Raw genomic sequence first — 13,095 nt, forward strand, 5'->3', positions numbered from 1 at the left:
ACCCAAGTGAATGGCAAAACCAGATCTGGAAACCAGGCAGTTGGGTTCAGAGTTTGTACTTTCTTACATCTCTATCTCAAACCTCCTCCCAACATCCATCTTCCCCTTGTGGAAAAAAGAACTCATATGTTTTCTGTATTCTTTTTTTTTTTTTTTTTAATATATTTTATTGATTTTTTACAGAGAGGAAGGGAGAGAGACAGAGAGCCAGAAACATCGATGGGGGAGAAACATCGATCAGCCGCCTCCTGCACATCTCCTACTGGGGATATGCCCGCAACCCAGGTACATGCCCTTGACCGGAATCGAACCTGGGACCTTTCAGTCCGCAGGCTGACGCTCTATCCACTGAGCCAAACCGGTTTCGGCTGTTTTCTGTATTCTTTACCTCATGCATTCAGTCAGTGAGGCCTTGTTTCTATCTCACGGATGCCTCTCCCATGTGTCTATTTCTGTGATCCTAGATGACATTTCCCTAGTTCTAGAATTCATTATGTTCTGTCTGAGCTATTGAAATGGCCTCCTGCAACCAATCACATCTCTTACAGTCCATCTTTATTGCCACTGGGGCAATTTTTTTCATGACTATACCTTTTTCTTTCTTTCACTCCCTAGGACAGGAGACCCTTCTTCATGTGGCCCTACCTCCCTTGCTAACCTCATTGTCATCATTCTCCCCACACACCTCTCTGAGCCATAATGTACTCCCTGGAGTCTCCTCAGTCTTTGCTCTTTCTGCTCAGTGTCCTTGCACTGCTCCTCTCTTTTACTGCTTGGCCTAGCCTTTATCTTCCTCCCAAATTGAATTGTATTTCTCAAGCATCACTCAGTTCTAGCACTAATTTCCTGGTAAAAAACATGGATCAGAGAGAAACACTGATCTTGGGCTCCTAAAGCATACTAAAGTACTCTTTCCTCTGTTTCTTTTTGTACTTTGCAGGCTATCTCAGTTCTGACTTGTTTCATTTTTTACTGTAACTCTTCTTGGAAAAAATTGTCCTTCTGTTACAGAGAAGGAAACTAATGCTTAGGAATATTGAGTACTTTATACAAAGACACAGCTTCTGTTTTGGAAGGGCCAAGGAAAACTCTGTCTTCTGGCGGAGCTGTAATTCCTCCATTTGGGTTTACATGACTTAGGAAGCATTATTTCTCAAAGATCCCTAAGTGATTGTGTTAAGTTCTATAACATTATTATTGTAATGGCCTAGTCTGATCCTTAATTCAGCATAGTACTCTTAATTATTATAAATTTACTTAATAAGAGCTTACTATGTGTGCCCATTCTATACTGGAGGGACATAAAAGAAGTGTAAAACTATTTTCAAGCAACTTTTTAAATCTCATTGAAGAGATAAGACTGTTGTGGTTTTTTTTATAGATTTTTAGAGGAACATAGAGGAGGAGAGAGAAACATGGATCAGAGAGAAACATTGATCAGCTGCCTCCTGCGAGCCCCCTACTGGGGATCAAGCCCACAACTGGGCTTGTGTCCTGACTAGGAATTGAACCAGTGACCTCTTGGTGCATGGGTTGATGCCCAACTACTGAGTTATACCAGCTGGGCATGACTGTTTTACTTGAAAACAATTAGTGAATAAGAAAATGGAATCTAGTGCTAATTTCTGATCAGAATATTAAGTGACCAATTAAAGAGACATTTAGAGAAAAATAGAATGTAGAATCATGAAATTATCAGAAAAATATGTTGACTTCGGATAGTTTTGGCTCTCCAAGGAAATATTTATTGTTTTAGAAAGCTTTGGTTAAGTTTGACTAACTATTGCTTGTAAGTAGAATGACCATATGCTTTATTATCCAAAGCAACACTTTTGTCAGTGACATTGGGGTTATTAGTAATTATACTCATACAACAGGAATAAAGTGGGTTGAATATTCACCACACTTAAAAGGAGTAAGACTCAATTTAAAGCAAAATGAGATTGAAGAGAATCGTTCATATTTCTCTTTATACCTCTTCAGCTCTTAGAACAATGCCTTGTGTAGCTAAATGCTTGTTGAAATTAGCAGTATTTAGCAATCTCTTTATATTTCCTGTTTTAGGTTGCATAACTTTATAGTGAAAGTATAAGCTTTGATTGTATACTTCAATATAATTAAATCTAAAGTATTTAAATGATTGCAGTTTAAGTAGAGATGAAATACTTTGATCATACCCGCCTCTTTCTATTCCATTCTGATTCAAAATCTGTTAGTAGTCTTTTTGTTTTGTTTTTATCTCATTTGGAAGTGTAAAAAGCCTCCAGGTAAAGAGAGCTTGCTATTAAGATGTCTGTCTCCTGGTGCTGCAAACCAAGGAGTCTTTCAACTTGGGGAAGTCCATAACTTGATTTGAGTTAGACTATGTTGCTGTGAGCAAAGCTACCTTATAGAAGGGAACAAGAACGATTTATATATAACAATAACAACATACTGTCACTATAAATACATATTTAAATGGCATTACTTAATTTTAAAGTTAATATTAGAGATGCCATCTCTAATCCTATGTGATGCTTCTCAGCAGGCTAACAAGGGACTGTCAGGACCCTCTGAGGTCTGGCTTTGTTAGCATCAAGCTTTCGTTAAGAAGGACAGTGTTTCTTCCATGTAATTAAAAAAAAAAAAAAAATGAAGTGTAACTCTTGCAAACCAAGTGTATATTTACATTTTTCTCTCTTCTGGCTTACGCAGGTCATGCAATAGGGAAAGGAATACTCTGAGAAGGAGGGAGCTTGTGTGGAATTTCTTTGCCAGCAGAGTGAACAAGGTCATAATTCCATAATGCAAAATATTCGTAGCACCAGCTGCAGAGTTATTTAATTATGGATCTAGGTGCCTTCCAGGGCATTTGGTTTTCAAGCAGAGTAGTGCTTCATTCAATGCTGCATGTTAAAACTAGGGTTACATTGATAATACTTAATGATCTGGACCTATTTATAGTTCTTATTTTGAAATGTATATCCTCTTTATATAGTGACTAGCATATTAGTGACTAGCATATTACAATTAAGGATATTATGCTTATCTTTTTAAAAACATAATTGAGTGGAATAATATCTAAGTTAACCATTCTTTTGTGTTCATAAAATGAGTTCATAACCAAACCATCTCTCCCACCCTGGTCCAAGTACAGACAAAGTACATGGGAGAAATAAATACTTTCTCAAGGAACAGGCCTCGCAGACTAAAACCTGACAGAATTGCACTGAGGTGTAACTGACATCCTGTTGAGTTAGGTGTAAATATACCCAGATGAGGAAAAAAATGATTACTAGATATTAAATTCAGGCAGAGTAGATGTAAAGTTCAGATTGGCTACCTGCTCAAATTCATCAGACAGTTTCCCATGCTCTGTTTTGGCAGTATACTTAGTTTTGCCCTCATTCTTTCATTTGTTTGTTCATGTTATTAAATACTTAAAATGTAATCAGTGCTGTGTACAAAACAGCAGTCAGGAAACCTTCAAGTCTTCAAATAATCTTACTGTATTTTGTTTCACTGTGAGCCCAATTTTAGTTGTGGCCGACTTACTCTAATTCTAAGATCTGATCTATCTAAATTCCCTTTGAGGAATAATACGTTGTTCTTCCTTTGTTAAACTGCCAGTTAGTGTGGCTGTTTATTATCACACCAGTGACTCATTGCTTTTTTAAGCTGATTTCACTAGTAGATAGCAGTCCCTGTGAGCAGACTGTTTCTCAAGATTATTATAATCCTTTGTAACATTATGTGCTGCTTGAGTATAAGATTATTATCTACTAAAATCCATTTGTTTTGAAGTTCGGAACACCGATGGAGATATGCTGTTCTTTTAGAAAGAAAGGAAAAGTAAAAGAAATAGCTGCAGAGCAGTCCAGGACTGCTGGCCATAAAGCATGTCTTAAAGGCAGCAGGGTGCCAGTTGGAAAGGTAGCAAACCAGCATTTCTCCCTGATCTGGAATGGGTCCCTTCAAGTGTTTCTCACATGTCCTCATGGAAAATTAATGACCAAGAATATTATCTGTTTGGCTTTAAAGTTCAAACTAGTTATAGAGTGCCAATAGAAATAAAAAAGGCATGGCTAAAAAAAAAAAAAAAAAAAAGGAATGGCTAAGAAGGGAGAGCCAAGCATCACTGCAGACACACTGGCGTGTAGACCAATAAGAGGCAGGAAGTAGTAACTAGAACAGTTGCATTGTGTTTCCTCTTGTACAGAGTGGGGGTGGGGACCCAAACGTTCTAAGAAAACTAAGTTTCATGCAGAGAATCTGTTTATTTATAGTAAGTTCAAAAGTATATAGTTCACTGAAAAAGTAGCAAAGGTAGCACATTGAGGTCACTCATAATTTTCTCAGACTCAAGGGACAAGCTCCAAAGTTTAAACCAAAAGGAGGTTAAGGGGTGACTTGATCATTGTAGGAAAGCTCTGTGTATTTCTAGCAAAGTGTTCTGAGGGAAAATGAACACATTTACATCCTCTAAAATGGATCATCTGGTTTAAAATCATTAGAATAAAATGTTAGACAAAGTTTAAGAAGGTCTTGGAATAAAAATAATTTTATACTGTGGGTCTGTTATCCTTACACTAGAGACTCTAAATATGAAAGTTTTAAGTTGAAGAATATTGATTTTGCTGTGGTATAGCTTGTTATTGTTTTAAATAATGAGCCTAGTAGCAGCATATGCTAGTCTTCTGAGAGCAGACGCTGCTGTTCTGAAATGTAAATAGTGAAAATACATTGCCCTCTTAACCGTTTCAAAGTCTGCATGAGCAACTTGAATATAGATCAACAAGCAGTTGTAGTTAATTGTTTGGAATTGCTTTCTTCTTAGTGCAGTTTAAAGTCATTCTGAAAAATAACATCTCACAAAATGGCCGAGTGGAAACTTTAAAAGAAAGAGTTCTGGAGAGACTAAATTGCAAGAAAGTGGTCAGATTTGAATGATCATGAAACCAACCCGGAGTAAAACTTGTTTTTCTGTTTACTTTAATGATCAGTAAAGAGGTTTGCAGGAGTTGATTTTGAATTTTATTTATTTATTTAAGAGAACTCACCCCCATTTCCTATTCGATTTGCAGCTATGTTTATATTTTCTTCTAAATCAGTGGTGAAGTTTACATATAGTAAAGAGTTAGAAAAAGAACCAAAAAGTTTTTTTATAAAATGTTTTACCTTTTGAAATATAGATGGATATTTAGTTTATTCCACAATGTGTGTTTAAGCGCCTCCTGTGCACAGCACATCAGACAAGAATAACATAATTCCTACCTGTGAAAGCATGACATCTCGTTTAATAAAAAGTACCTTTTGCATAAAAAAGACATTCTTGACCAATTTTTTTGACAGATGTGTTAATTTTTTTTATCTCTATGCCATGGATTAACTAAATTGTAGGTGAAACAGTTATAGTAGCATATGTCTGATAACTAGATGCAACCTTATACCCTCTGAAACAAGATGAGTATCCTTTATAATCCTATATAATAAAAGGCTAATATGCAAATCGGCCAAATGGCGGGACAATCGGTCACTATGACGCACACTGACCACCAGAGGCAGACACTCAACACAGAAGCTGCTCCCTGGTGGTCAGTGTGCTCCCACAGGGGGAGTGCTGCTCAGCCAGAAGCCAGGCTCATGGCTGGCAAGTGCAGCAGCAGTGGTGGGAAGCTGGCAGTCAGACATCCCCCGAGGGCTCCTGGACTGCGAGAGGGCACAGGCCGGGCTGAGGGACACCCTCTCCTCCACCCCCACCCCCACCCCCCACAAGTGCACGAATTTCATGCATTGGGCCTCTCGTATTTTTATAATTTGCTATGGCAGCTTGTATGTGGGACTTAAACCCAAACTTAAATTCTTATGTAACAGAAGCAGTGAGACTCTCACTGCTAATAATTTAAGTAAACTGGGCCAACAGATAGATGAGCCCACCAAAGATAATGTTAACTAGTATCCTGATGTCATAATGGCAAAAAGGAAGGCAGGATAACTTGCATCAATTTTTCTTATTAAATTGCCTTGTAGTAAACATAAAATGGAAATAGGATTTTGCTGTAACACTTATTGAGAAAATACTGTGTGTCTGTCCTTTTATTGATATTATTTTGTATTCAGTATTAATAATTGCATACTAGAGTGATTTATCCTTCAGTTATTTTGACCCAGTAACTTAACATAATATTTTCCTGTAAGCACAAGTATGTATATGCTAAATTCTGAGCAGACATGGGACGTCCATCTCACTAAAAGTACCTTCCAACAAGCAGACTACTCATGGGTTTGAACCACAGAAGGGTGACTGAGGTGTTTTTCTTTGTTTAAGCATGCATGTCAGTTTTACGGAGACATACAATATCTGTTAAATGAATGCTGAATTAACAACAGCAGATTTAACTGCACTACTTTTACATGGGTCATGGCTGTGAGTTATTGCCCTATTGGCTTTCTCTTTACCTGACAACTCTTCATGATTCCAATCTAAGATTTGTCTTAGAGAAAAGTCTGTAAGTCCCCTACTTTGGATTTTGAGCCCAGTGAAATGATTGTCATGAGCTGTTATTATTGCATCTGTCTCCAGCCAAATCTCTGGGCATTCTTACAGCTTGATAGTAAATTCAGTGACCTGCTATATCCACTGAAGATAGAGTTCAGCTTTATTGCAAACAGAATTTAGAAGGTCTATTGTCCATCTGAGGCACTTGCCACTGAAAATAGCTCTTCCTTCTTTGTAGTAAGCAGTGAGCACTTAAAATTAAGTGGGTCATTGTCTCCTTTAGTGAAATTTTATCCCCAGAGTTCAGTAAAAAGGAACCAGTAGTCCACATATGTATACACCAACCATCTATAGCCAGCTATCTATCTACCTATCTATCTATCTATCTATCATCTATCTAATGAGTTTACTTAGTATACCCTTGTTAAGTTGTTACATGCCAATAAACTTTTTTTTTCTTTGAGGTGTGCTGAAAAATATTAGAGAATGAACCGGCCTATTAGAGAATGAATAGGAATTATGTTATTCTTGTCTGGTGTGCTGTGCACAGGAGGCGCTTAAACACATATCTTAGTCTCTTGGGAGCTATTCTCTTTTTTTCTCCTATCTTCCTTTCCAATAAAGTAAACAAACTCTTTGGGCTTCCATATCCTGGGTTAATGTAAAATTGGCATTTATTGAAAACTCGTGTCCTCCCATGTACCAAAAGGTCACCAGTTCAATTCCTGGTAAGGGCACATGTTAGGTCATGGGATCGAGACCTAGTAGGGGCACGCTGGAGGCAGAATCGATGTTTTTCTCTCTCTCCCTTTCTCTCTCTCAAATCAATAAAAACATATAAAAAATTCTTGCAGCACACCAGTTGTGCCTCTTGTAACACACCAATTGAAAATCATTATTATACACTAATGCGCTAAGCAAAAGATCCATTCATTTTTCTCAAGATCTCCTTGGAAATCATATCTGGTTTTGAATTGAACATAAAAGCATTAAACAAATGGATAGCTCTTCTAAGTGGCTAAAATTTTTCACTCCTACATGTTGGTTTGAGAACTGGTTTTTCCCCCCAATTTCTATCTCCTACTCGGATGATATTAATAGTTGTGCTTATGTAATGCCTGTGTTGTGTGTGTGTTTTTAATCTCTACTTAGGTTGACCTGACAGTTCAAGAAAAGGAGAAATATCTTAATGTGTCTCGCTGGTTTTGTCACATTCAGCATTATCCAGGCATCAGGCAACATCTGTCTAGTGTTGTCTTCATCAAGAACAGACTGTATACAAATTCCCACTAGAAGCTACCCATGCCGTGCAGAAGAGATATTAAAAATATTTTACATGGAAAGTGTATTCTGGACCAGAGGGCTAATGTAAATTGATATGCAGTCATTTTTATTTGCTGAAGTTGATAGAATTTTTAAAGTATAAACATGTCTGAATGTTTTATTTTTTCTTTAGTTGAAATTTTGCAATTTTTTAATGTAAAAACTCAACTGCTATCAAAACTTGAGTTAAGATCAAGTTATAAATTAATTTGTTTTTATAGATGAAATTTATTTTAATAAAAGTTGCAAATCAGTGGCTTAATTTTAAAAAAACATTAGTCCTTTTAATGATTGACCTATTTGGCTATTTATTGACCTGTCTTTCATATTTTAAAATGCATTTTCCCCTTATGAATATTTACCGTTGTTTGTTTATTAAGATCTATAATAAATAGTGCCAAGGATAGAGAAAGGGAAGACAGATGTGTTTGTTTTCAAATATTTATGCGAACCAGTAAATGTGTTGGAAAAAATCTTTTTTGTTTGTTTCTTTCTTTTCCGTCATCATTACTCATTGAAGTGAAACTAACTACTGAGTGCCCTAGAGGGAGCTGGAATAAGATGCATTCTCTTGAGTTAATGGTTCTTTTGTTGTTGTTGAGCTTAGTGGAATATGCAGTAGATAAAAAGAGATGGGAAATTCCTGCTACCCCACTCATTTGGGGCTAGATAACTACTAGATTAAAATTAAAAGCCAGCTTTCATAGAAAGGCTGCTGTTGAAGCGATATGTAAAGAACAAAGAGACACTTTATTTAACAAATCTATACAATGTATAACTCTTACTGGCTGACTAAATAAGTAATCATTTATTGAGAACTAAAGAATTTATATTTCCAAATAAGAAAAATTGAGTCTTCTAGCACTTTACTTTTTAATGCTAGTTAATTTTTGGTTTTGATGCTGAATCTAAGTACTAGTATATGAATCAAAGGTCAGGTAGAAAGAGCAGGATAGGAAATAAACAGTATTCACATTATGCCTCACTGCTATGAATTATTCCTATCCTCACACTGCTCTTCTCCCCCTGGACTGCAGGTCAGCAGGACAGACAGGGTAGACAAGAGATGAGCTACCCAGCCTTCCCATCCCAACCATTTCATTTTTTTCCCTTCAGTTTAAGTCTTCTGTGAGGAAAGGATAGGAGGACACCTCTTAATTTCTTTGTCAAATGTCCCTTCTTCCCATGTCTACCCTGTGAGTCTTAACCCTCTGAATCCTTACATCTGTTAACCAGTTCTTATTGAAGTGCACAGCATTGTTTCAACAGATGTTACCCAGTGTTACTATGGGCCAAGACTTCCCTCTAGCAACTTAGATCTTACTGAATGAGGGGATGGCATAGATATGAAGGCCTGGCTCCTGCAAAGGTTAGATATTGTTCTCAGTGTCTAAATCAAAACAATTCATTTCTCATAGAAATGCTCCTGTGCATCATGGTCATTTCTGTCAGGTACCTCTCTGCCTGGAATGCCCTGTGCTTTTCACCTGATGGCCTCATCAGTATTCAGCTTGCTCATGTTTTCCTGAAAGTCATGTCTGTCAAGACCCATCGACCCATCTCTTCCTGCCGTTGTTTCTGGCACCGATAGCATTGTACTATTTTTTATTATATGTCTCTTCCACCAAACTTAATTCCCTGAAAGCAGAGATTCCTTTTTTCTTTGTATATCCAGCCCTCAAAACAGTGACTGGCATACAACAGCAGATGTGCAATGCGTGCTTGTTGAAAGAATGTAGTATTCTTTAAAGTCCATTTTGAGCTGACCAAGAAAAGTAAACGTGTGAATTGAAATTAGGGACAGCTGTGTAGAGCACAAAAACCAAATAACTTTAAAGCAGATTGTTTTTCTGTCATGTAAATGAGCATAAGACAGTCCACAGTTGGCATTCCACCGCCAGCTCCCATCTTTCTTCATACTGAACAAGTAGTGTTCTTTCACAAGTTTAACTTACGGTCCAGGATGGCTATCAGAGCTCTAGACAAATCCATAATCAAGACCCAGAGAAAGAGGAAGAAAAGAAGGACAGACTCCTTGCAACTGAGTCCTGGAAGTCCTATTCAGCAATATCTATATCTCTGGCATCCCTGCAGGGACAGAGTCTAGAAATGTAGTCCTTTACCCACCACACGGCCATCCAGATCAAGCCTGTGCTTTGCCAATAAGGAAAAAGGAAAAAAGGGACACTGAGTAGGCAGCTAGCTGTCTCTGTCCCAGTAAATAGTGTTTGGGAAAATGCCTCTGAATGCCAAATGATCAACTTGTAAAATAATTTGTATTAGTACATTGTTAACATTCCATGGATTATTAATTTGCAAAGAATTAGAATACAATAAATACTTTTCACTGACTATAATTTTCATGATTCAGAAGTTATTTCAGGATCCCGCAATATTCAGTTACCAGGAATATCTGTTAATTTGCATTTTTAATAACATTTATTGGCATGTAGTATGTATCAGGCAGCATTTTACGTGAATTCACTGATTTTATCCCCTTTTTGCAGATAATGAAAATTGCCTAAGGTCACACAACCAGTATCAAGGGGCTGGGATTCAGACAAATGTCTGGCTCAAACTTAACCTGTAGTCCACTTTATTGGTGTACCAGTGACGTTCTGCTTAATTTGTGAAGGTAATTTTTAACCAACTTTAGAAAAAAGCTGCCTAGACATTGAATAAAGTGTGTGTGTGTCTGTGTGTGTGTGTATCTTCAAGAATAAATGAGATGGTTACACAACTCAATGTACTAAAACCTACTGACTTGTACACTTTAAATGGGTAAATGTTTATAATATGTGAATTATAGCACAAAAGCAGTGTTTTTAAAAAGGAGTGGAGTCAAATACCTCAACCTCACCAAGTATTATGAGATGTTGGATAAGTCAATGCACATGAAATTCCTCTTAAGAAAAAGAAATAAAGATGACTGATTTTATGGTTTTTTAATTTGCAATGATAGTGTATAAGCATTACCTAGTGCAATCCCAAGCACACAGAAATTGATCAATAAAGGATCGATTTTTTAAGGTCAAATTCTTAAACTAATTCTTTAGTTTTTTTCCCACCTATCATCCCTGAGGCACTTGCTCAGTGTAAGCCTATCTAAGATAAGACAACTTGGCCGAGTATCTTGCGGATTTTGCTAAAGCATTAATTCGTCAATTTGCTTACCAGTTTTAAAATCTCTGGTCCTCACATCTTTCAAGCTGTTGAAAAATGGACCATTGTATTTTTCTTCTTTTCTAAAATATCAGTGACACTCCTTTGAAACAAAGTGGGGCCATCTTTGTCCGTGTTATCCCTTCTACAAAGTAGATGCCCTTTTCTAAGCATTTTCTTTCTATAATTCCCAAAAGCCTGCAGCACTGATCATTCAGTAATACCTCAAATATTTATTTAGCACCTACTATGTATCAGACACTGTGCTAGGCCCTGGAAATAACACTACTACATCTTTGCCTTCAGAGAGTTTACAATCCAGTAGTCTGTGTACAAATTTCTAAAATGGCATGTAAAGCATTCTTTGCAAGATTAACAGCCACTCAACATTCTTTGAAAGTAAATAAATAGCCCTAACCGGTTTGGCTCAGTGGATAGAGCGTCAGCCTGCGGACTGAAAGGTCCCAGGTTTGATTCCGGCCAAGGGCATGTACCTTGGTTGCAGGCACATCCCTGGTGGGGGGTGTGCAGGAGGCAGCTGATCGATGTTCCTCTCTCATCGATGTTTCTAACTCTCTATCCCTCTCCCTTCCTCTCTGTAAAAAAATCAATAAAATATATTTTTTTAAAAAATAAGAAAGTAAATAAATATAATCAGGTGCCATTTACTGAGTGTGTTCTATGTTATGGGCTCTATACCAGACACTTGACAATAATCTTATTACCTCATGTTAATTTAGGAAAACTGGGCGGGGGGGGGGGGGGGGGACGGACACTAACCCACATGCTAACTAACATCTCAATTAGGCCATGGCTGGAGTGAATGAGAATCGTGCAATTTCATAGTTAGAGCACATAATCTGTCACCATGTTATGCTCTGGGGTTGATTTGACTGCCCTGACTAGACACTTGTTGGCCTTACCTCGCTCTTGCACATGCAACTTTCAAGAACAGACAAGAGATCCCAAATAAGAAAAGATCCATAAATTTTTCTTACTTAAATACTGGTTTTAAAACAAATAGAAATAATAGAACTGCAGGCAATATCAAAAGGCCATTTGTCTTTAGGCACAGTTATACCCAAAGCATCTAAGATGTTAAGTACTTTATGGAATTCTGTGGTTGTAAATCTCAAGTAGCTGCTGTCACAGTACGGTAAAAAAGTGACATAACTTCAAGAATGACATAATCATCCCTACATGACCTGATTTCCCAGTTTAAACTGCCCTATCTCCATGCAGATTCAGACCCATTGCACTGAGATTCTTAACAGTCATGTGAACATTCTCACTTTTACTTCCTGTTAAATATAGGTCCTCCATTGGCTCCACCCAGTCATACCTGAAGCTAGTAAAGAGGCATGTTAGGTCTCCTGCTGGGATAAAGCAGGGAAGTAGTAACGGAATAAATGGGAAGAACACCATGGCTAGCGCATCATTGAGAGCCCTGCTGAAAGTCCTTCCAGAATAGTTTCAAGGTGTGTTGTTAGGAAAGAATAAAACTCTTATAATCAGGTACATATGTACATGTACATGTACGTCACACCAAAGGTTAATTACACAAGTAATTTGTTTATTGACAAGTAGTCAATTTAGAATTGTAAATTGTGTTAAAATTGTATAAGTGGTAAGTAGCCAAATTAGAGTTACTGTTAAGTACAGCTTTTTCATTTATGTTTTTTTGCTAACATTTCACTTTATTTCTTTGAAAAAAATTAGATGTTACACGAACTTTAATATTACTCTAGCTTTGGCAGAGATGTTTAATGGATTAAAGCAGTGGTTCTTAACCTTCCTAATGCCGCGGCCCTTTAATACAGTTCCTCATGTTGTGGTGACCCCCAACCATAAAATCATTTTCATTGCTACTTCATAACTGTAATTTTGCTACTGTTATGAATCGTAATGTAAATATCTGATATGCAGGATGTATTTTCATTGTTACAAATTGAACATAATTAAAGCATAGTGATTAATCACAAAAACAATATGTAATTATATATGTGTTTTCCGATGGTCTTAGGCGACCCCTGTGAAAGAGTTGTTCGACCCCTAAAGGGGCCGGGACCCACAGGTTGAGAACTGCTGGATTAAAGCATTTAGCTTTTTACCCCAGAGAGCAGTATTTCTTC

General features: G+C 37.2%; 1 protein-coding gene across 4 annotated transcripts in view; it reads left to right on the forward strand.

Annotated features, from left to right (window-relative positions):
- EEF1E1 (eukaryotic translation elongation factor 1 epsilon 1) overlaps window positions 1-12,376 on the forward strand; it is a 30,628-nt gene extending 18,252 nt beyond the window's left edge. For 2 of the 4 annotated variants that reach the window (XM_036350749.1, XM_036350750.1), the window contains one exon: window positions 7,631-8,274. In XM_036350749.1, coding sequence (XP_036206642.1) covers window positions 7,631-7,771 — 141 coding nt within the window. In that variant the 3' untranslated portion in view covers window positions 7,772-8,274. Of the gene's footprint in view, window positions 1-7,630; window positions 8,275-10,308; window positions 11,425-12,277 lie in introns of those variants that run through there. The other 2 variants (XR_004974160.1, XM_036350751.1) reach the window with 2 other exon arrangements.
- The last annotated feature ends 719 nt before the right edge of the window (window positions 12,377-13,095 follow it).

This window comes from Myotis myotis, unplaced genomic scaffold (assembly GCF_014108235.1).
Source record: "Myotis myotis isolate mMyoMyo1 unplaced genomic scaffold, mMyoMyo1.p scaffold_m19_p_2, whole genome shotgun sequence".
NCBI classification, from domain to species: Eukaryota; Metazoa; Chordata; class Mammalia; order Chiroptera; family Vespertilionidae; genus Myotis; species Myotis myotis.